We start from the raw sequence: 25,503 nt of genomic DNA on the forward strand, positions 1-25,503 counted from the left end.
CACTAAGGTCTACTTCTGGCCGCGCCATAGCTCAAGCAGTTAGTCGCTGGCTTCCCACCGCGGCGGCCCGCGTTCGATCCCGGGTCTGGTCAAGTGGGATTTGTTGCGGACAAAGTGGATCTGGGGCAGGTTTTCTCCGAGTACTTCGGTTTCCCCTGCCAATCTCCATTCCACCAATTGCTCCACAGTCACCCTCACCTATCATCTGGGGCTGGTACAATAGGCCAGAAGTGACTGCAGTACAAGGGACTTAGTCCCACCCCATTAGCAATAAAAAAAAGGGAAGCTTAACAACATAACATGCATTCAGCCAAGTGAACGAATTTCAAGACTATTAAAAAATAATCTCTAAAAAAATTCAAGAAAACTGACAAGAGTAGAAAGACACATATTAAAATTTGGAGTATGTACTTTTAAAATGTGTGAGCATCGTTGTCTTGATATGTTGGGTTTCTGGACTTTATCCATCGTCCTGGTTTTTAAGATAACAAATAAAAACACGACGTTTCGGAAACTGGATCTGTTTCCGTCCTCAGGTGAAGGAAAACACCTATTCAGTTGGGTCCCTTAGAAAGAGCTAGCCTCAATCACNGTGGGAAGCCAGGGACTAACCGCTTGAGCTATGTGCGCGGCCCTTAGTTTCAGAGTTACTACTCGTAAAAGCTGTCAGAAAGAGAAGGGCGAACACGAGTTTCAAGAAATTCCTGCCACACATTATGGAACCCGGCGGATAATTATCACAGTCACAAAAACATACAACAGGGTCCTCTCTTAGGCCAGCTAGATTCAGTCCTGGTCCAGCATCTTAATTATTCCAGTACAGTTTACATTAAGATGGGCCTGGCAGAGGAACAGGTACATTTGATAATACATAGATCTATACATATATACAAATATATAATCACAAACATATCCAATGACCTCATCGGGACTTGAACCGGCGACCTTCCGGCTTGTAGCATAGCCCCTCAGCCAACTACGCTACCATAATTATGAATACATAAACATTCAAACATGCATAAAAACAATGATTGTCTGTTACGTAGGGCTTAATTAAGCTCACCATAGGAGAGAGGAACTGCCTGAAATGAAAGACGCTTTCCAGCTATTCATCTACTGTTCGTATAACACCAGCTACTATAGTCCAGTCGCGATTTAAAGTCCCCTTGCTCCGCCTGCATGTGACGTAGTAAATTTATCTCTAGCGGAAGAATGTAGTATTATTATCAGCGCTTAATTTAAATTCCATCCTTCGAAGAGTCCAATCACAAGCTTACACTGCTCAGAGTACATGCAGTATGTGAGTACTCGGAAATAAAACATACAATTGGCAACAAGCCTAAAAAATGCTTTTTCGAGGCGGACATTAGTGAGTGTCGTAAGGTGAACTATTAAAGTGAGGTCAAATTGTAAGAACTGATTCTGCCTAATGCAGAACTGTAAGACAGCGTCTACACGAGCGCACAAAATGCGTCCGTTATAAGTAACGTACTATATGAAGGACATTGCTAAGGACACCACACAGCTGCAGAATGCGGTGCGTAGATTTTTGTCTGCAATGGAGCAAGAAGAAAGCGTAGCATTCGCCTCTCTTGTTTATTTCTACAACGGACATCAAGACGTTCGTTAAACGGACGTATTTTGTACGCTCGTGTAGACGCTGCTTAAGTGTTGACTTCTGCTCATCCAAAATCCAGAGTTGTAGCTACAACGGACAGCCTACACATGAGAGTGAGACCAGAGTAAGACCACTCACCCTGAGAGAATCGGGGACGTGGGGAAACACAAAGTCTGAGGGCGTGAGAAGAATTTTGTTCGGTCCTTTAGACATCCTCTTCTTTAGGAGCTGCTTCCTGCAATAAATCGATCACATCATATTTGTCAGGATATGCAGTGCTCAAGTTATCACTGGAAGGGGCACGTAGGGCATAACATGCGGACGACATTGCCAGGTGTTCAGGGACTGCTCTTGATTGTATTTTTTCCATTTCTCTTTCTTTGAATAACCCAGCCCTCTGTGACATGGACATCACAACTCACTAACAGAGGAACCTACTGAAATCAGATCTGAGAGGTTTTGTCGAAAAGAAAATGTCATTCAGTGCGTTAAAGCAATAAGAATATAGGAATATATTCTACTAGAAAAGGTAATATAAGACTCTTCAAATATTGTTTTTAGTAAAATTGTTTAATAACTACCATCAGTTCTTCAAATGAAGGATAATTTTTCTGCGCTATATAAAGCATGCAAAAATGGACATATAACGAGATGTGTCTGTTCGTGTACCTGTCTATCCTTCTGAAAAAATTATGTTAGAAATCACTGAATGGATTTATATTAGGTTTAAATCTGTAGGTCCACATTAGAAACTGTGGGTCCAGTCTAATTTTTATGTGAATCAGTCGACAGTATCACATACGAAATTCACACTGACGGTTGTTAAATTTCTCAAAAAAATTCATCATACAAACTATTTTAATGGTCTTAAAACAAATAATGCTCTTTATATTAATATGTTCTTTAATATTTACAAAATTACAGGGCAGAAATATAAAAATTGAATACATAGAATTCTTTCTTAGGGAAAGAGTCTACGCGGTCTAGGGTGCGAAATATTTTCGCTCGCTCAAACACTGGGAAATAACCTAAAATCACTCGAAGCATGAATGTCTGTCTGTCTCATTCTGTGTTTATGTTGTGCTATGTAAGCAGCGGTCTTGCGATGGGCTGATCCTCCGTACTAGGAGTTCTACCGCCTCTCTATGACATTCATAATTTCAGAATTAATTCTGAATGGGAATAGGCCAGAGAGCCTAATCCATCAAGGTAGAAGAAGAAGAAAAACAAGAACAAGAAGAATTTAGAGCCCATGATCCACGCATTCACGTTCTGGAAGATCGCACTGCCACTCAGATCGGCTTAGTTTAATTCTGTGTCTTTAATTCTGTGACTGTGTTACTTTCACTTTCACCTTGAAGAGCTATGGCGCTTGTTCAGTAAGACAGGTCCCACTTTACTGATGTCTGAGGAGGCTGGAGAACACGCTTTTTTTTATGCTAGTGGGGTGGGACTGTTCCTTGTACTGCGGCCACTTCTGGCCTATTGTACCAGCCCCAGATGATAGGTGAGGGTGATTGTGGAGCAATTGGTGGAATGAAGATTGGCAGGGGAAACCTAAGTACTCGGAGAAAACCTGCCCCAGCGCCACTTTGTCCACCACAAATCCCACTTGACCAGACCCGTGATCGAACCCGGGCCGCCGCGATGGGAAGCCAGCAACTAACCGCTTCCTACAAGAGGAATTTACTTTCAGCTGTGTAAATTGATACTTTAAATAATATGTGACAATATTATTTAAGAGTATATTGTTGTGCAGAATTATGGGACGACTTAAAATTTGTTGTAAATGGAAAACCACAATGGAAATTCACAGTTGGGAGAATAGCATTCGGTAGGGGATTCTTCTGTTAGACAACATAATGCCTAATCCGGCTACACAAAGCACGATTTATCCGTCTCATTTTCTTCATTTTATTGTTCACACTACAGATTCTGTATTCCACACTATCCCTGGCCACTTTGCCACGTGACACTTCCATTTCTTACGTCACGATTATCCACGGATTCCATCTTCTGCCCTGTGCCGTTCAGAATTATAAGACGAGCCTTACGGATAGTTGGAACGCCTCGTAAGCGAAATTTTTATTTCATATACGAGTATTAATTTCACGCGTAGCACTTCTGCATACAGATAAACGCATTTCATGAACTTCGACCGACTTTGTGAAACTTCGAAAGAGCGAAATCTCGGCTCATCACATTCCTATCCGGATCTTTGAAATTATTTAAGAACATTTTTATTTCATATATTAATTTCACGTAACACTTCTGCATACAGGTAAACGCATTTCATGAACTTCGACCGACTTTGTGAAACTTCGAAAGTCACGCGGCATCAGAGTGTTCTAACAACTGTTCTCAAATATTTACTCAGAGCGCTTAATCCAAACTGAATTGGAAGCTTCATGCCTCCTGTAAAGAGGTCCATACCTTCACTCTGTTTCTAAATAAATAAATGCTTTTCCAGTCTAAGGTTTAATCAACTGTGATTGTTTGACTGGAATCTCGCGTGTTACTCGTAGATATATAAAACAAAATTATAGCGTCCAACGTAGTCAGCAAGGCATATTTACAATTGTATAGGTTCCTCAGGATAGCTAGGGGTTTTTTCTTCCGTCGAGCTTTTGTGGATTGAATTACACTGTTCAAAACGTGTAAACTGTAATGAGAATCTCGGTTACCTAGCAACGGCTCCAGCGACGACGAGGACGGCAGCGCAGAGAGCTGAACAAATGGCAATTGCAGCTATGTGTGCTCCTTTCAGTATGAGCTCGGAACCTCCTGCAATGAAATACACTTCGGCTTCACAGCCTGAACATAACTTTAACTATAATTATAGAAAGCGTCGTAGAGCAGGAAGGTATAATGCGTGTAAATGAACAGAATTCTGGAATATAAATTAACTTGGATGAATGAAGTTCCTCCAGCAATATCAACCTGACTTAACAGGAGCAAAACGCGATTCTAAAGTGGAGTAGGCCTACGTATTTTCTATATCTATTGTTTTATATTTTGAGATTAGGATTGGTATTAAAATTCATCTGCTGCAGATACAAACATATTTCTGAGAAGTTAAGACAATTCTGGCTGGGAAGTCAGCTGAAGGATCTAGCGAATATACATACTGTTCTTAAGGTTTGGAGAGGCTATGACCGAAAATCATGACAAAATTGAATGAAGATTTTCCATTTTATTTATTTACATTTTCTAACATGTACGTTAACTAGGCAACGGCGCGATAAACACCTCGCTTAAGCGCTTGACAACAATACATGATTATTGTTCGGTAACGATTCAGTAAACACGTTAAAATGGGCAACAATAGAAACTGTATCTTAGTGAACTAATGTTTATTGCTCGTTGCTAGGCAACAGCCAGCGCGTCATTGAAGTCGCTGGCTAGGAATCACGTGACTTGTTTTCTTTAGGTCTTCGCCGAAGGTTTATAGGGGACAACAAAGGTCATTTGCAGTCAGTCGTAAGCTGGAGGAGCGAAGTAGAAGCTGCAAGGCAGTTGAGAGTACACGGACGAGAATGGAGCATGTCCTTAGTGAATTTCGAAGATTAGTTGAGTACAGTGACAGTGACAGTGATAGTGAGAGTGAGAGTGAGAGTGAGAGTGAGAGTGACAGTGACAGTGACAGTGACAGTGACAGTGACAGTGACAGTGACAGTGACAGTGACAGTGACAGTGACAGTGACAGGGTTCTGAGTTCTGAGTTCTCGGTGGAAATAGCCAGGGAATATCGTAGAAGATATAACGTGTGATTTGAAGACTCCATGTGTGCTGTAGTGAAGTGATATCTGGAGTGTGACTGTTACAGTTCTTGCGTTTTAGTTGCTGTACCAGGAGAGACCAGAATACGACAGAAGGCGGAAGAAGAAGGCGAAGTGACTCGGCAGCGAATCAAGGTGCTTTGGAGAACGAAGCAGAGCTACGCAGAGAGTGATTGTTATCCTGACGGAGTGAGGTGTGTGAACTGTTATAGCCAAGTGTGACTGTAATAGTGACGTCAAATAAATCGATCCAGCAATCCAGAGAACCCACTAATTATTTGTCGCGTTACCAGGATACGTGACAATATTTATGGTCTATAACACAGGCTACACAGAGTAAATTGACAGGATAGTTATTAAATAATGAATTGGAAAGACGTGGAACGTAGGGATTAGTTCGAACTTTGAATATAACACAGCATGCTAAGATGAGAACTACTAGATTACTGCAGAAATTCAAGCAAGCGACCAAAATTCCAAAAAGAATCAGATAATGCAAACTGAATTTTTTAATAATCTAGTAACAAAAACATTTAGAACCGGTTAGGTTAACTAGTGTTAATTATGTAGTTCATTACTTTTATATTATGCAGATATATATTTTATATACAGAGAAACAACTAATATTTTAGGTGATAATGGTTAATTAATTGGTTTGATTTTTGGGTCAATTGGGGCAGCATTAAATACTATATACAAATGTAATCACACCACAAACATAAACAGACTTTCATTCACTAGATATCGTTACATTAATGTTCGAACACGCTACTATAGCAATAAGAGCTATTATTACTGGCCTTTATGTTGGCAACAAACGTCTGCCATTTGCATTTTAAAGCGCTACCAGAATATGCTTAAGTGAAATAGATTCTAGATGACCTGTCGATATCGGCAAAATTGACTCGCTTTTGGCAAGTGATGAGAAAGGAACCAGCTGTGATTATTACCTAGTTAGGGCAAAGCAAACTGAGCGTGAATCTACAGAAGCCTCTCAAGCTTTTACCTGTCGGTTCAGAATCCGCACAACTGTCATAGTCCCCAAATTCACATGAGACGCCCTCTTTTTTTATTCTGGCCCAATCTTTCAGTAAAGGAACCAGAGGCACCAAGGAAAACGAAGATCCGTTTCTCGTCTTGTTGGCTTCTTGTTGGCTTCTTGCTTCAACTTGGAGCAGTGGTCGCCACCTCGCCACCAGCACGCTGTTTGCTGATGTGTTTATTAACTCTTCGAACCAGTCAAGGAGTACAAATCGATAAGTACATCTGTCCTCACGGCAGCTGTTGTGCTCTGCAGCAGAATTCTGTTGATGCTGACTCTTCCTTGCACTCTGCATTATCTTCAAGCCTTCCTTCACATGTTGCCATAATTCCCATTCCTGCTGCAAAAGAGAAAGTAATAAATCCCATGATACCGAGTCTACTTTGAGAAGTTTATAATTGCTCAACCTTTAAAAAGAAACAGAATTTTTATCAAACCAGAAATTGTATCACCATACTCAAGAATACTCGCCAGTGAGTGCTGATGCAATTTATTCCAGTCTCCAGTTAATTAACCTTTCAGTTGGTCAAGGATGTCGATGCATTTATGGAATAGGAAGGTTCGTTATGATCTTTGTAAGAGCTCACCATTGGACCATATAGAGAGATGGAAGTGTAGAGTTTGTATTTCTTAAATTTCCTCCTCTCGCATACGCGTAGGTGCAGATACGCCTACTGGTAACACATCTTCAGTGTTTCACTTGAAATCTTCAATATGTTTACCATCACTTACATGCGTGTCAAATGTCCAGAATATCTATTCTTCCTTAATTTACTCGTCTTTAATAATATTCGGTTACGAATAAAAATTATAAGACTCCATTTCACAGTTTTCTCAACGCTCAATGGCTCAGTTCGCGTAACGTATTATGAGAGTTTTCGTGAGGAATGAATTGAAAAAAAAATACAATCTCAACGTTTGACTCTAGAGATTGAAGAGAACTATGTAAATATTCAGTGATGATAGCCGCTCTCAGGGCCGAAATATGAAATCCAGACATTCTGAATAACGAACAGGAATTCTACCTTCTCAATCACGACGTTCGGTCTGTCCTCCGAATACATGGAAATAACTTTGTCAGAAAAAAATTTAGGCAGAATCATGACACTAACCTCTGTGTGCCGGTTAAAGTCGGACGAAGCAGGGCTCTGGTTGAACATTTCTTCCACACTAGCACCACTCTCAGTCACAGTCAACACTAGCATGGCCCTCTTGGTCGCCTGACTCACATCTTCTGGTGGCGAATACCTCCTCCACCTACTGCTTGCATCCCTGGACGGTCCCAAGATGTTCGTGGAATGACTGCCAAGTATCGAACTTGAAAGTTTCGGTGTTTGGGTCGCTTTGGAGGTGGTATGGGTTCTGGGACTTAAGTCTGTGTATTCTGAGGTTAAGAGGAGTTCTGACGAAGTTAGAGTTTCAGAAGGCATTTGAGACACTTTCGGTGTTTGCGTGGAAGTATGTTTAGGAGAATGTCTAGTGTGAGATCGAGGATTTTGAATATACATGGCGCTTTCAAGATTTTCGGTGTGGGTTACAGGCACCGCCGTAGTCGACTCTGGGATGGAGGGGTGCTCAGAGCTTGATCGAGGGACAGGAAGGAAGGGAGTGACAGATGTCAAGTGAACGGCGATCAGCGTGGTGTTCGGCAGTTGAGCCAACCTGAGCGAATTGATGGCGGACAGAAGATTGTTTGTTAGCGTTGAGCCCAGCAGTGGAAGACAAAGAATGATTACTGTCAAACAACACAAAGGTACAGACGTTAACTTCACAATAAGGCATAGGAAAACGCAGTTTTGAGGTTGATATAAAAATGTTGGAGTACGTTCTGTCAGGAGTCTAGGTACACAAATTAAGCTTTAAACTGAGGAGTCATCTACGTTGGTTGTCACTGGTAATTATAACATAATGCTAGCGATTTTCCATAAATCAAAGACTTTTATAAATATGTATATAAAGGAAAAGCATACGCATTTTATGATGTAGTTAAATTTTATTCAATATATCAATCCTGAATGCGAATACTTTGCGATATAGCCCATAAATTCATTTAACTCCATAAGAAACGTGTGCCTTAAAATGAACTAAACTGAATTAACCTCACTCTACGCATATCAGTATCGGCGTGAGACAAGTTTCGTACGTCGAAAATCTGTCAAAAACTCAGACGAAGATATATAATTATATATTGAAGTGGTCCTTAAAATGGAATTAGGGGAACAGAAGATACCGATACGCGGGTGCCCCACGCTATAGTGGCTTCTACTGGCATAAAACCGGGTCAACACGTAGCTGTCCAGAGTCTTACCAGAATTTTAACTTTCGTGTCTTAATCTTTAATTTCTAATTTTAATCTTTATATCTTTAATTTTAAATTTTGTTATCTAAGGATGTTCAGTTTTAAAAATTTCGACCAAAACTTAATATATGAATTTATGCATTTAAATAATTTCAGGACACAATAATGATCCTTATTTGAAGAATAAGATGAAAATTCATTGCAATTGATCAGCTCAAACTGGAGTAAACGCCTGATGATGACCCGGTGTAAGGGTCGAAACATGTTGCGTCTGTAAAAACATAATAAAAGGAAATGTTGATACAGTATTGTCTTATTTGTTTTTTAAATAGAGAACATTGTTGTGTAGAAGGCATGCCTTATATACTTCTGTATATCTTATTTATGACACACAACAGGATGCACACTATTAAGAAATATATCACAGTTAATTTACGTTTACTTCACTGAATTTCACACAAATCGGTCAGGAAAACTGCAATAATAGACATCCACACTTATCACACCTAAAATACTCTAATTTACATATATGCGATTCGGCCTTATGGACCACAACTAATTTTTTCCCCCTTGGCACTACAGCCCCAATTTGGGCCTAGGCCTACCTCCATGAAACTCTCCGTTTCACATCGGTTTACTAGATCTTACACATACGGTAGGAGTCCTTGGGCGAGTGATCAGCTCGCCGCAAGGCCTCTACCTGTAAACAGACACAGAAAAACGCACACAAACATCCATGCCCTGAGTGGGATTCGAACCCACGATCCCGGCTTCCGAGCGAGCGAAGACAGTGCATGCCTTAGACCGCTCGGCTACCGTGACCGGCATCAAAACTACTTACTAGCCTAAATAATTTATTCGTTAAATTCCATGCGATTCATAAAATCATAGTTGTAAATATTTTTTAGTTGAAGTCTTTCACAAAGTCAACTTTCTGCGCGGTGCAATATACACGCAATATCTTCATTTGTCTACATCCAGCGCCTATTCTGATATGTTTACATGTTTATGCAATATGCTGCTGTTGCTATGTTGTCTTTTCTCTATACGAGTAACTTCCTTCGCTGAATTATTTCGTAATATATTTTATCTGCCTGGTGTCTATTATTGTCAAATGGGGAATATTATAATTATTGAATTCTAATTCCAAGAACTGATTGGATCCAAATTAGGCTTGGATGTGGTGACCAAAAATACATGACCCTGCCGGGGATTGAAACCCAACATCTATATTAATATCCTCTGGCACTGTCTCTTACCCACACGTACCACACTTTGTCTATACCATTGTTCCAATTCTACGAGTCACTCTACTGCTAGTTCTGTTCAAAGTTATCAAGGAAAATTGAATACTATCTTTAGGTTACTATTGTATGAAACTACTGCTTGACTTTCTCGGAAAGGCAAGTGTCACTTATCTTGCAGTGGTTACTGGGTATTCTTCCGGCACCCAGAATGAGATGCATCGTGGCAAATTCAACTCACTACACATTTCACTGCTGTGATGTATGTATGAATGTATGAGGGGTAGGCCTTCTCGGCCCTTGCACGGCAACCTTAGCGGTCTATTGTGCTTAGACACTGGAGCTTCGCAAAAAAATATCTGGTATATCTTCTGAATCAGGGATTTAAGTCTGCTTTTACCGGTTCTCACGGTCTCTACGCTTGCAGATTTCTTATATTTTTTCTTCTACCCTGAAGATGAAGGCGATACGTTCCTCCGAAATGTCGGTTAACACCACATATACACGGTGCCAAATCCCAGAAAACTGCTTTCTTCATAGTCACCGCCGTGAAAGCCTCAAATCTTACATACCTAAGTGTAGTTGGGTGGATAATATTAAAATGTGCCTTAAATAATTAGAGTGTGAGGATGTGTACTCAATTTATCTATTTCAGGATTCGGTTCATGGGCGGGTCCTTGTGAACTTTCTGTTTCCTTACAAATAGAAGGATTTACTGGCCAGCTGAGCGACTGTAACCTCCTCGAGAAGGATTCCTAGAGCAGTTATTATATAAAGAATATAAGGCACAAGCTATCTACTCGGAGGTCCTAGAGAACTGCATTTCGGAAAGAAAGTTTCGATCTATTAATACGCGTTATTTCTTTATATCCTTTGGAGATCTCTGTTACATACAGCTGACAGGGGCGGACATTTTGCTTCGGATGATTTCACAAAGGAATACGTCGCAGAAAAAAATGTTACGTAAACACAGGGAGAAGCAAAGGCTTTGTCAAATCGCTGCAGCATTTGACGTCACGTTGGTCAGTATCGGTTATTAATGCAAAACCCATTGGTGCGCGATCTTCACATGAAGTTTCGTATTACTGCTGTGAATTACTTCCAGGTGACAACGCAGACCTTGCTGAAAGGCGTATGGTATAATAGTTGTTTGCTTTCAATAACAGTGTAACTCCACGGTTTCTGCAGACTTTTCAATGGAGATTAGTTTTTATACACACTGCGCTATGGTAACATTTCTTTAGGGTACACTGTTTATGTTTTACTCAGAAACGACTGAATATATTTCGACGAATTTTAGAATATTTGTGGGTCTACAAGAAACTGTTCAGAGTACATATAATTTTTATGCGTGTAGATCAATAAAAGAATATGATTTGAGGCAGTTTACACAATAATAATCTATACACATTAAGAACCTGAACGTCCCAGCCATATATACATACATATACAACAGGAGAAGCATACGCGGAACGGGCTCTGCTTTCACAATAATATAGTAAACTACTAAAAAGCTACACGACGGAGAAAAATATAGAAATATTTCAACACGCAATTCCCCACGTCACAATATTAACACTATAACGTGGAAATATCGTCACATATTAAGATACGGAGCGGCTAAAAATCTTAGATGTATAATACTGACTATTGTTAGTCACATTAACTAGGAGTTTCAACTGTAATTTTAATTTTATATATTTTAATTCATTTTGTTACCAGTTCAGTATTATTTTATGTCAAAATTTAACTATTTTAAATATCAAAGTGTATTATTAGGATAGTGTAACAATATAGACACAATATGAATTCATATTGAATAAATGATGCAACTCAGAAATCTGACACCAAGTATTCATGTACATATATACACATGTATTCATGTGAATTATACACAACAGGATGCATAGCATAAAGACTGCATGTAGATCAAATTGAAGATCAGAAATTTTCCGAAGAACGGTTTATTATAAATGTACTAAAATTGGTATACATCTGCAGCATCCATCCAGTGCACTTTTCGATATAATGAATATTCCATAATATAAGGACAAAAACAATAACTCACAGCGGAGTGAAATATCTAATGGTCTGAAGAATTCTGTTTTAGGAGACATAACTCCTTGTATCCTGGTGGAAGTTAACTGCCTCCGGCCTGCACGGCGTTGTAACCCAGAAGATAGAACTCCTCACCAGACACTGTTGTGAGAACCTCGAAGGCAGCACAGTCCAGTGGTCTGTCTGCAAACGTCGATTTGTCTCTACAAGACATTGCAATTTGCATGTGGATGTATAGGGCCACACTCTCTTGATCTCGGCACTAGCTGGAACTGAGTGGTCAGCTTCACGCTCTGGCCGCTTTACCCTCGGGGAAACAGCCCCGGGTACACATTGGATGGGAGGTTAGGTGGACTCCAGAATTGGTCTGGAGAAAAAATTCTTGACCCTGCAAGGACTCGAACTGGAACCCCTCGGTTGTTTAGTCCGTACCCAGTCGCTATACCGACTACACTATCCCATGCAGAATCGCAAATAAAATTATAATTTTGTTTATTCCAGTTTTATGTTTTTAGACAGCAGACGAGAATTGAAAAAGGATGTGAAAGGAAGCGATAGTATTTTACTTCAAGGAACATTCCCGATATTTGCCTGGAGAGACTGAAGAAGAACACGGAAAACCTCCGTCAGGCTAGCCGGCCTTCGGATCGAGGCTTGAAGCAAGGACCTGCTGAACACGACTCATGAGTACTACCCACTCAACTGAACTTACGATTTTCTTGTTGAACTACTTTTAAATATTGGGTTTTCTATATGATAAAAGAAGAATGCAAGAATGTAGGCAACTCCAATTGTGTAATCCAGACTTTTTCCAGGTGCATTTTTTGTGATTTAACATACCTCATTTTCCCTGACATTATATATTATCTTTCCATTCTTCCTGCTTTCTCCTTGCCTCCGCCTATTGCTAGGCTAACACAGCGATCACAGCCCTGTTTTAAATGCGCACACATGTTCTGTTGCTTGACAAGCATCTCATGCATACCGTGATTACTGCAAAGCTCTTCATTTGTCCATGTCAGGAGGGTGGGGAATCCAATCCAGCAAATTTTATACAATTCAATTTAATATTATTTATGCATATTGCTGTCAAGTTGTCTCTACCACTGATGTTTTTCGATCAAAATGTTGTATGATGCTATTTACCTCTTGATTACATCGTCTCGTGAACGCAGTTCACCGTAGTGTGTGGAACAGCTTCTATGTATTGTGTATGTGTTCTTGCGTTTGTTCAGAATACTCTGTTGTGAGAATATGTCGCCAGTTCTCTCTTGTGTTCACACCACAGGAATAAGGCGTGAAGGTTACAAGAGAAGGCAGCAATGTGTCTCCACAGGGAGAAAACAAGTTTCCGTCATCTCACACAAAATTCCATCCACCAACAGACATTCTGCCTTATCTATTACTCACCAGGGAGACAGTAAACAACCGCGCGCTCCGTAGCGTGAGAACTACGTATTTGTGCAACAACATAATAAAATATAGTATATGTTTTGCCATGGACGCTGAAGTTATCACTATATAAAATTCTGGCCCATAAATAACGGGATCGACCTCGGTTATATTTCCCGAACTTCTCCAAATTTATCACCACACGCACACGCACACGCACACGCACACGCACAAGCGCATATGTGTATTTCCACTGGCAGTTTCATATATTAGGTATGCTTACAGATCTACCTCAAATCAATTCCATTATACTCTTTTTATCGTTAAGGCAGCAGAATTAATGCTTCTACTGTTCTCAAAATTAATGCGCCAGTGACTGCTCGTGTTATTCGTACATAAGGTTTATAGTTCCGTCAAGTACTCGTACTTCATGGATATCATGTTTCCATGCAGGCATATTTTATCGTTTCTTCTTTAAGATAGAGTAACACGCTTTAAATAGATTATCTAAACATTTTTGAACGACGTTTCGGAGGAACATGTCGCCTCCATTTTCATGACTGGAGTAGGTAGAAAGCAGAGCTAGGCTTGATATCTGTTTCATGCTGGTTTCTTGCTTGGTTTATTCTTTAGCCCTGAGGATGGAAGCAACATATTTCTCAAAAACACATGTTAATTTTTAATGAAATATACAGCATTAAATTCCATAAGACAAAAGTCTTCGTAACCACATCTGTGAAAACTTACACATATCACATATATATATATTAACTTCTTTTTAAATCTTAACAAGATTGTAAGTTTTGAGGTTTTCACGGCGAAGACTATGAAGAAAGTCGTCTTCTGGGTTTAGGNTAGCTGCTGGACAAAGAATGCAGAATCCTAATGATACGTAAGTAACTAACTAAGGTCATGGATCAAGTCCTTTATTGGAAACTAGCAGATGTTAAGCTATGCAAAGAATATCCCTTGATTTTATGAAAACCAAAGTTTCATTACCTTGTTCACAAGGGCCTTCATTTGTCCCTCTCCTGAGCTAGATTAATCCAATTCACACCGACCTATCTTATACATTTAGAATCCATTCTCATATTAACCGTCTACGCTTAGACCTTCCAACTGATTTCATTTCTTCAGGTTTTCCTAACGTAATTTTGTACAAATTTCTCTCCTCTTTCAAGAGTGCTATATGCCCAGCCTATCGCGCGCCTTTGAATTGATCATCCTAATAATATATGGCGTGCAGAACAATCACGAAGCTCATAGTTGTGTAATTTTCTCATTCCTCCTGTTGCCTCCTCTGCTGTAAATTAGAATATGCTCCACAGTGCCTGTTTTATAACACCATTCTGTCTTCTTACTTTAACATAAGAAACCACGGGGTAAACAACCGATGAACACGAATTCAATTCTTGACAGGAGTTAAGAGGATTTTCTCTTCAAACAGTGTCTAGACCGGCTCTGGGGATCATCCAGCCTCTTATGCAACTGATATGGGGAGGTTCCTCCCCGAGGTTAAAGTGACTTTGACGTGAAGATACAAACTTGCTTTGATCTAGTGCCAAGGTTAAGAATGCGTGAAGGTATAACTTCCCTCTCTTATGTATTCACGGTTTGGTGCTTAATTAATCACAGAGACAACCTTACAAAGTTTGATATCCAAAACAGCCAACCCCATGTCCGTCTACATATTTATATAACACTAACATTATTATTGTTACCCTGGCTTGTAGGTAAATGTAGGGACTATTATGCTAGACGTGGGGGTTGTAGGTGGAGTATGAATATTCCTTGAAGTCGATGTAGAAGCGCAGAGTTGGGAACCGTAGAAATCCAACATCCGAAAAAAAAAAAACCCGCACGCGAGAGAGAGAGAGAGAGAAAGAAGGAAAAAACACGATAAGGATCAGGTCACAGTGTTTTAAAAGTGCAGTGCAGAGCATTAAATTAATGAAACAATTAAAATTTACCCTCTGTTTAATTAATTAAGCACTACGCCATGAAGGCGCATGGGGGAGCGGATGGATAGATCCATATTTTCTTGATCTTGGCATTAGCTGGAGGTGAATGGGGAGCATCATGCCCCGGCCGCTTTACTTCCGGGGAAAGAGCCCCCGGTACCCATTGGATAGGAAGTTGGGTCGATCCCAGAGCCGGCCTAGATGACGTGGAGAAGAGAAAATTCTTGGCCCTACCGGGACTCGAACTCCGACCCATCCAACTACATTCTCCAAACGGGTTCAAGAATTATGTAGGCTTGCAGGAACGGATATCTAGGGGGTCTATTGCTTGACGAATGCGTATTCCAGACTATAGTAAAATATCTGCTCTTTATAATTAAGTCATTATAAGGTATCAAACTTACAGATAAATAATTAATAATGTAATCTATGTTTAGAGAAAGGGAGATGGTCGCATTCTTGCCCTGAGAAGGAGCCTTATGTCCATTCTTGCTGCAAGAGCACAGAATTCACCATCCGCCCACTGTCTGGATATTCGCATGCTCCGAGCTGGCGTTGCCTTTGGATATGCGACTCAGCATAGTAAGTCAAAGGAGGCGAACTAGGGACTCACGCTATGAGTGCGATAGGTCAGAGCGCTGTCAAAAACGCACTTCGGAATTAAAGTCGCTAAACACATGTCGTTGATTAAGAAGTAAATTTGGGAAACTTCCTATGTTTTAAACGAAGTCGATGAGGGATGTTTGGAGCATGGAACTTGTCTAGAGGTAGGATCTCTGAGGAGACTTCTGCTCCAGGTGAGGTCAGTTCTAATGGAACACAGCGGTTTTAACTTTTAACTTGAAGGGACGTGAAACTGCTGCACTCCCGATAAATTCCAAATTATATAAATTTAAACACTTCGGGATAATTTTGAGTTACTTGGTTTAACAGAATGGTGGCCAAACACTAAAAGGTAACTATAATATTAAAGTGGATTTACTAGTTAAGTTTACGGCAGACCAAATCAATGTATCTGCATTTAGTATTTAATGAATAAGGCCTGTTAAGACGCCGGAATAAGATCCCCGGCCTTCAGAATCCTGAGCAGAGCCACTTAACACCAACCAACCCTTACCCAAGAGGCACCACCTGTAATTGTACGTACACCTACTCTGTGCTTACTAGCGCCCTATACCAGACATCTTACCTCCCTAACATACCACCTCACAGGAACAGAGGGAACTGGGTAAGGGCAAAGAAAAACGGGGGGGATTCGGCAGCTACGAGCGAGGTAGCTCTCAGCCGCCCAAAGCCTCCCTAAAAGGAATCGTTGCAGTAACCAAATTAAAAATCATAGTCACAAAACCTTTACCGGTCTAAATCTGAGTTTCTAATCGTCCCTTCAAATGAATTCGACTAAATCTGTAAACTCTGAAGCCAGAAAACATCTCAAAATATTAAAGCTGTCTCTGTGATTAACTAATTAAGCACTACGCCATGAAGGCATATAGGGGAGTGGATGTATAGGTCCACATTTTTTTTACCTCGACACTAGCTGGAGGTGAGTGATCAGCTTCACGTCCCGGCCGCTTTATCCCCGGAGGAAAGAGCCGCCTGTACCTATTGGCTAGGAGGTTGGGTGGACCACAGAGCCGGTCTGGACGACATGGAGAAGTGAAAATTTTTGACCCCACCTGGACTCGAACTCCGACCCTTCGATCTTCCAGTCAGTGGCCAGTCGTTTCTCCAAACATTAGTAAGCAAAAAGTAAAAAGTAAAGCTATCCCTGTAACAGGCTGTGTAGGCCCATAGGGTTGTGAGATGTTGAGGCTCTCACATTTTCTAGACAATTGACTCACAGATGGCGGTGAGGTTGTCAGCATTACGCGCCGGCCGCCCTTTACCCCAGGAATATTCCTGGTACTCAGTTCTGTTAGAGGTTGAGTCGACCCCAGGGCCTTAGTGCGGCTGGAAGTATTAGGTAAATTAAAAAGATCCACCTCATCGGAACTCGATTCCGCGACCTTCCGGCTTGTAGCATAGTGCCTCAACCAACTATGCTATCACGGTATGTAAATGGTTACTGCGAAATAAAAAGAAACGAGTCGCTAAAATAGCCTTCTTTCGCCTCCTGGTGGTAATGTAATGTCTTATTCAAAGCAGAAAGCTGGTGGGCTCTACCACGGAATTCCAATAAATCATTAACATGTATACAAAAAGAATGATTCCGGGAAGTGAGAGGATTGTATGGTAAGGAAGCTCCTGGGCAGATGCTTTTCCTGATGCTACAGACTCTTCTGCTTGCCCCCCTCCTCCAACGAAGTACAATGAACTGTCAGGTACGGCACTAAGGAGATAAATCTGTCCAGCCGAGCCGACGCTAGCGGTGGGGCGTTTATTCCTGCGGGGTTCAGTATTTCGAGAGCGGTAAATTCACTGCAACTTCCGTACCTGAATAAGGGATCATGGTCTGAAACTGCATCTGTATCCTGAAAAGGCGATAAGGGGCTGCAACTGCAACTTCTGTATTTCGAATAAAATTTTGAATGCAAGTACTATATTACTATAATATTTTAGATATACTTACCCCTACAGGGTGCAGTTTGCAGAGGTTCTAGCTTCGCAGTTAATGTGTCAGCAGACAAAGGGTTGTCTGGCAGCACGACGTGATGGCGAACCACAAAGCCTTCTCTCCGCAAAGACAAGTCGAGAGTGTGAGCCAACTGCAGCCACCAGCCTGTGTCTGTAAACCAAGGAGCAATGCACATTTTACAAAACAAAATTGTCTTTAGTCTAGTGAGGAAATGGAAGTGTTGGTCTCCACTGAGTAACATAGTCTCTGCCATTTCACATGTCTCTTTGCCCTTAATGCTGATTTACCCTTCACAGTCAAAAATAAGTTATCTTTGTATTCTGTAAGCTGTTTCAAGTAAATATTATAGATCTTAAGAAATTCTATATCAGATACAAAATTTTTATGCCCTATTAGGTGGGTCCCTTGTCACTGCGGCATGGCGCGTTCTCAGGTTGCTGATGGAAGAGACGGCCTCCAGATATGAAGGGTAAGGGTAAAGGTAAAAGGTAAAGTTGTCCTTGTGCTTAAGTAATTAAGCACAACGCCATGAAGATATATGGGGGAGTGGCTGTATAGAACATTTTCTTGGCCTAGGCACTAGTTTAAGGCACCGGTCAGTTTCACGCCCCGGCCGCTTGATCCCCAGGAAAGAGCCACCCCCTCCGTACCCAATGTACATGAGGTTGGGTGGACCCCAGAGCCGGTTTCGACGATTGGAGAAGTGAAAATTCTTGACCCTACTGGGACTTTAACTCCGACACCTCGTTTGCCCAGGCCGTAGGTAGTCGCTATGCCGACCACGCTATCCCGGCTCCCTAGATATGGAGAGTAGCTGGGGATATGTTGAATAAGCATTCGCGGACAGCCGACAAGTAGTAGTCCCTTAGCTTGAGGGGTTGCTTGTTGGGCTAATAACTCCTCACCCTAAAAGTAAGTTTGTTACAAAATATCACAAAGGGCTTTGAACCTGGAGGGAACTTTTGAATAAATGACCCAAAATAAAATAAGTGTACATGAGATTTTGTACATGGCGTGTAAGAAGTCTGTATAAGGCAGGTTTGCTCATGACAGTTGCGAAAGAAATATCAGAATGTAAGTTAGGTTCAGATTGAGTACAGGAGGTCAGCAGGCGAATAAACAACTTTCTATGGAAAGGGGAATGAGAATATAAAAAACACAGAAACTTCAATTGACGCTAATAAAGACGTTGGTCTAGGAGTAAACAGAGAAAACCGTCACCAGAATGCAGGGCAAAATCGTGACATAAAGTAGGTAATAGATCCTTTGAAAATGTGGCACAGTTCAAATGTTTGGGAACGACTATAACAAATCAAAACCTGATTCAGGAGGAAATAAAGAGGAGATAGTTTTGGGAAATGCTTGCTACCATCCAGTCCAGAACAATTTGTCTTCTCGTCTGCTGTCTACAAACATAAAACTGGAATAAAAAAAATATAATTTTATTTGCGGTTCTGCATGGGCATGAAACTTTGTGTCTTACATTATGGGGGAAACCTAGACTGAGCGTGTTTGAGAACATAGAGCTGAGGAGAATATTTGGACTGAAGAGAGATGAAGTGACGGGAAGTTGGAGAAAACTGCATAATGAGGAACTTCACAACTTGTACTCTTCTCCAAGTATAAGTAGAATGATCAAGTCAAGGAGGATGAGATGGGCAGAGAATGTAGCACGAATGGGACCGAAGAGGAATGCATATAGAATATTGACGGGAAAAACAGAAGGAAAGAGACCACTAGGAAGACCAAGACATAGGTGGGTGATAATATTAAAATTGACCTTAGAGAGATAGGATGGGGTGGTATGGACTGGATCGATTAGGCTCAGGGTAGGGACCAGTGGAGGGCTCTTGTGAACATTGTAATGATCCTTCATGTTCCATAAATTTCTGGGAAGTTCTTGAGTAGCTGCATAACTGACGGCTTCTAAAGAAGGGTTCAACTCCGTGATGTTAGTCACGAAATTTGTGTGAAAATATATTTACGCAGTCCGATATGAAATCCACGTGCAGCAGTTCAGAGAAAAACCGAAGTTGGGTGACAAATTTTTGGTGTAGAACTCCCAATACGAAATTCAATCACAATTCGTTCAGTAGCCTAGGAGATGAAACAGACGGACAGACTGACACGACATATATATTATATTTTCATTCAAAACATTTCGTGCAAAAAATATAAACGTAACCTTTCAATGCGTTTACTTTTGTTTACCTACAAGGCACTTGTCTTTTTAAAGTGAATCAATATGATTTAGGCAAGTAATTAACATCTCATTCTTGTCTTCCTCTTTATATAAATTGTTCACAAATACCTCAGACATATCTCTCAATATGACATCAGAGATCTCATGCATGTGAGACACCTATACTGACTTGGGTTTTAGAAAATAAGTTATAGTGACGTATAATTTCTACTTCGTAATTAGTCAGAGTATTATGTGTGTAAACAGCCGATGTAAACCTATTCAGATTGGTTTTTATTTTTTTATAAGAATAGTTTATCACTGGAATTGTAATTCTTGGACACTTCCATTGATAATGGGGATAATTTAGTCCATAACTGGAATCAAATGTACCGAATTTAATCAAACTTTCCTTCTCATTACACTTGATTTTATGCCACTCTCTCTCATGCGACATTCGAACAAACTGACGTTATGAACACAAAACCACGAGATACAGGTATTGTCTGTTAGCGCATGCCTCTCTGTCCTCATGTCCTCATGTTCTGTCTCCGGACCATCACTCTGAATTTCAATGAAATACGAGTACGGTATTTCAGCGAGGGTCTACACTAATGTTGTCAGATGAATTGCGTTTTGGTACTCTCATATTTATTCTGACCACGTCTACACGAATTGAAAATACAGCTTCGTCAGTTTCCTCAAAACCGACGCATACTACAAAATATTAGTATAAAATTAATAACGACATGCTTCTGTATGGGTGTGAAATTCGGTCTCTGACATTAAGGGAGGAACATGGGCTGATATATACTTTGCGATTGTGAGGCCATAGCTCATTAAGATTTCGTCACCTGGGCCAGTTCTTTATGGAACCAAGTGACTACTATGACGCCCCCACAAATAAAGTCCTGCAGTTCATTCAAAGTGTAGGATTAATAAGGGGTCAATTAAAGGGGAAGCACAATAGATCATTGTAGGTCGCGGTGGAGGGGCCGAATTGTGGCCTTCCCCCAATACACACATACATACGAGTACATACAACATGGATTGATGGTATTCGAAAACAGGGTGCTGAGGGGAATATTGGGACCGAAAAGAAATATAGTGAGGGGGGGGAGAAAACTGCATAATGAGGAGCTTCATAACTTGAACTTTTCTCCAATTATAATTAGAATAAAATTGAGGCTGATGAGATGGGAATTTCATGTAACACGCTTGGGGGAGAACAAAGACGCATATAGAATTTTGGTAGGAAAGCCAGAAGGAAAGAGACCACTAGGAAGACCTAAGGAAAGTGGGAGGATGATATTAGAATGGATCTTAGAGAGATAGGATGAGGCATTATGGACAAGATTGATGTGGCTCAGGAGAGGGACTACTGACGGGGCTCTTGTGAACAGGGTTATAACCTTCGGATTTCATGAAATGTTGGCAAATGTTTTAGTGACTGGGAAACTGGCAGCTTCTCAAGAAGAAGCCGGCTCCACGGAGTTTGTTAGTTGGTTAGTCGGTTGGTTGTTTAGTTCGTTAGTTAGTTGTGTTCATACAGATCTCACTGAACTGTACAAATTTCGTTTGGAGCAGTTTTCGATTTGATAAGTATCCAACGAAATGCAGGTGCAAATAATGTATGACTGCATATTGTGACATCTGTTGTGTAATTAGTTTTGCAGCAATAAATTTGCATCTGTAAACAAATGAAAATCGGGCGGTCGTGAGAAAAATATTAAATAAAGCATTTTGCTTATTTTGCATCAGTTTCAAGTGTAAGATTTTATGGAGTAGATTATTAGAATCAGTAGTGAACGATAAGTTGGAAATTGGTCACAAGGAAGTAGTCATGATATAATTCAAGGTGTTTTGTCTGAAAATAATCAAGATCGGTCAAAAGAGACGGTCTCTGGTTCGAGATTTGAACGCAGGATCTCCCGAGAACGAACAGAATTGCTACGAGCGAGACTGAGAATTTCGGTGAAACTGCATTTGAAAAACATGCACAATCCGTTGGAGAATATACATTTTCATTCTTGTACTCAGAACAATCTGAAAAGATACAGCCATTGGGACATTCAGACAGTACGGCTCTGCGGCGTTCCTAGACATCACAAGAGCGTTTGATAAAGTATGGCACCCAGGCCTCTTGTTCAAAATCAGGATAACCCTTCCCCGTGTATGTTACAGAATATTAGAATCAATTCTAATAGATAGAATTTTTCAAATAAAATTGAACGACCAAATTATAACCTTAAGGAAAACTGAAGCAGGCGTACCGCAAGGAAGTGTCTTAGGACACAAGCGAACTCCCGACATCACACAACGCAACTGCTACTTTCGTCGATGATACAGCAAATTTAGCAATACACAAGATAAGACTAACGACTGGGCGATGAAATTGAGAATTAAAATAAAGCAATCCACGCATATTACATCCACCCTACGCAACCGAACCTGTCCGACAGTGAAGTGAAATACCTGGGCATGCATCTCGATAGAAGAGTGACACGGGCAAAGCATATCAAAACCAAAAGAAAACAGCTCAACCAAAAGGCGAAACAAACAGCACGGGCTACACGGAAGATCAACCCTATCAATAGAAAACAAACTCCTATACAAAGCAGTAGTCAAACCCATATGGACCTGCGGAATTCACCTATGGGGGACAGCCTTCAATTCCAACAATGAAATCCTCCAGCGCTTTCAATCCAAGACTCTCGGTCCATTCTAAACGCACCTTGGTACGCAAACGACCACAGGATCCATGAAGATCTACAAATGAACACAGTGCTCAGTGAAGTAAAAAGTGGAGTACCAACACTTAAGAAAATTAGAAAACCACACTAATGCACCATCAGTGAATCTACTGTACTAGACAATAGTGAAACTACACATAGACCGAAAAGATACACCTTCCTGACTCTACCAGACAGACCTGAGTAAAAACCCAGTACAAGAACTGAAATGATATCTAAGTGAACATATATAGTATATGAGTTACTCCACTGGGCATAACTCGTTCACGAGCCAGTACTTACTGAACATATACGAGTACATTTCTTGCAGGCTCTCCAGACTATGTGTAATAAATAAGTGGAAAAAACGGACATTCGACGGGATGCTGGAATTAGAGTGTCAGTTATGAAAAATTTTCTTTTGACCGTGGGGAAAAATTAAGTTTATATTTCTTTTTTAAAGAAAGTGGATATATTATTTTTAGAAACATCCATGATAAATTATAAAGTTTGTTACAGTCGGGATGTCGGAGTTTGAGTTAGTTGGTTAGTTATTGGAGAGGGTGGGTTTCCCCATGCACTTAGACAAGTATTGGCCCATTGTGCTTCCCTCTATGATATTCTACCAGTCTCTATACCCTACCGATATCAGTGCGTCCATCAGTCCTGACCGAGCCAGCGAGTTCGGCCTCTACTGGCTTGGCGGTATCTATAATGCTTCCCCCATCTATCAGAGGCGTTAGAGACTACTGTTGGGCGGGAAATGTCCTTGAATTTGGCTCAGTGACCTCCTTTGGCGATATGAGGTTCTTTTACGTGCCGTAAAGCTACGACACGGGACCCACGGCTTAAAGTCCCTCCCGGAGGACTTGTTCCCTGAATTTTTCCGCCCTTAAAAATTCCACGACCTCCGCCTGGTTTGAACCCGCGTACCACGAGTCATGAGGTGGGAACGTTACCTCTAGACAACGGAGGCCGCTCGGAGTTTGAGTTTATAGTAATTCTAGAACCATGGAAGTAATTAGATAGTTAGTAAGTAAGTAAGTAAGTAAGATAGTTATTTAGGTACACAATTGGTTATTCTACTTCGAGTCTGACAAATCCTCAAGGATGTTTCGTAAACAGATGGTAACGTTGATTTGTACGCTATCAGAATAAAGTTATTAGACTCGTTTCCAACTTGGCTTTTCAATATATAGAAATCAAAATGGCGGTTCCGGAGTTGTCGTTGAATTCACAGCACTTCTTATCTGCGAAGTTGCCCATTCAAGGTATGACGTATCCTCTTTGATGTTTCAGGCAAGTTTTTCGATGTTGAGGGGCTGTTACTTATTTAGACTGACACGTGGCAATATGACCATTATCTGGCAGCCATTATGAATACATGAAATGAATATTTCGCTGTTTCATTAAGGCAAAAAGTAAAACTGTCTCTGTGCTTAACTAATTAAGCTTTGCCCCCGGGGGAAAGAGGCCCCCAGTACACATTGGATATGAGGTTGGTTGGGCCCCAGAGACTGTCTGGACACAAAATCAAAGAGTAGAATTGTGCCTCTGCTGCGGCTCGAACGGCAGCCATGTACGATGTAGTCAGCAGCCTGTCGCTATGCTGGCTGTACCGTTACGTATCACAAATAACTGTCTTCATGGTGCACATTTCTTGAAATGTTGATAGTTTCACTCAATCTACTGTGGGAACTATTGTACGTTATCACTATTTAATGAAGTAGACCGTTAAGTAATAGTTATGAAGTTTCAGATTCCATTTAACACACTTCCATTATCCATACTGGTACGCCGGTGGGGAATCCAGACATATGCTCGCATTTTCTTCTGCAAGGATTTCAATTTAACGTGCGGCGTATCCTTCTTCGTAGAGATAATGGACTTCATTTGACTGGTCAAGGATTCCCTTCAGATTACTGGGATTTTTACACTTTGTCCCTGGTCTACTATTCTAATAGCATAACTTGTCGAAAACTGGATCTTGTTTCCATTCTCACTCGACCAGTGACTGAGGTTAGCCCTGACTAGTAGACTCAGCAGAGTAGGTGTTTCCGATCCCTTCGCCTGAGGACGGAAACAGATCGGGTTTCCGTAACGTTGTGTTTAATAGAATACCGGACTCCGTATTCCCGAGTGTTATACACCATTACCAGAACCCTTTAGAATACAAGAAGTTCTTTGTTTTTAAAAACCCGAAAATTTCTTATCGTATATTCTAAAGGGTTCTGATGATGGTGTATAACATTCAGAATTACTGGGTTCTCGGATTTTGTCCATCGCCTGGTATTTTAAAAATTAGAAGAACAACGTTTGGAAAACTGGATCGGTTTCCTTCCTCAGGTGAAGATGGGAGATATCTACTCCGTTGGGTCCCTTAGGAAGAGCGAACTCAGCAATTTTGAGGGATTTATTGCCGTGTTTATAAGAGCGACCACCAAACACAATTCTGACGAAGATTTGTCCTACTCTTCACAGCATATTTATCTAAAATTAAGTTTAAAATTAATCCCAAATTTAAACTTATTTTTACAGTGTAAGTTTTGAGGTTTTCACGGCGATGACTATGAAGAAAGTCGTCTTCTGGGTTTAGGCGCCGTGTATTCTTCGTTTTGGCC

At 40.7% G+C, this 25,503-nt stretch overlaps 1 protein-coding gene across 2 annotated transcripts in view; it reads right to left on the minus strand.

Moving 5' to 3' along the window:
- LOC111875017 (retinal guanylyl cyclase 2) overlaps positions 1-25,503 on the minus strand; it is a 220,966-nt gene that overhangs the window by 53,813 nt on the left and 141,650 nt on the right. For both annotated transcript variants that reach the window (XM_033755687.1, XM_033755686.1), the window contains exons 5-9: positions 17,963-18,118; positions 7,552-8,174; positions 6,404-6,779; positions 4,303-4,402; positions 1,757-1,853 (exon numbers count right to left, since the gene is read on the minus strand). In XM_033755687.1, coding sequence (XP_033611578.1) covers positions 1,757-1,853; positions 4,303-4,402; positions 6,404-6,779; positions 7,552-8,174; positions 17,963-18,118 — 1,352 coding nt within the window. The remainder of the gene's footprint in view (positions 1-1,756; positions 1,854-4,302; positions 4,403-6,403; positions 6,780-7,551; positions 8,175-17,962; positions 18,119-25,503) is intronic.

This window comes from Cryptotermes secundus, unplaced genomic scaffold (genome assembly GCF_002891405.2).
Source record: "Cryptotermes secundus unplaced genomic scaffold, Csec_1.0 scaffold973, whole genome shotgun sequence".
NCBI lineage: Eukaryota > Metazoa > Arthropoda > Insecta > Blattodea > Kalotermitidae > Cryptotermes > Cryptotermes secundus.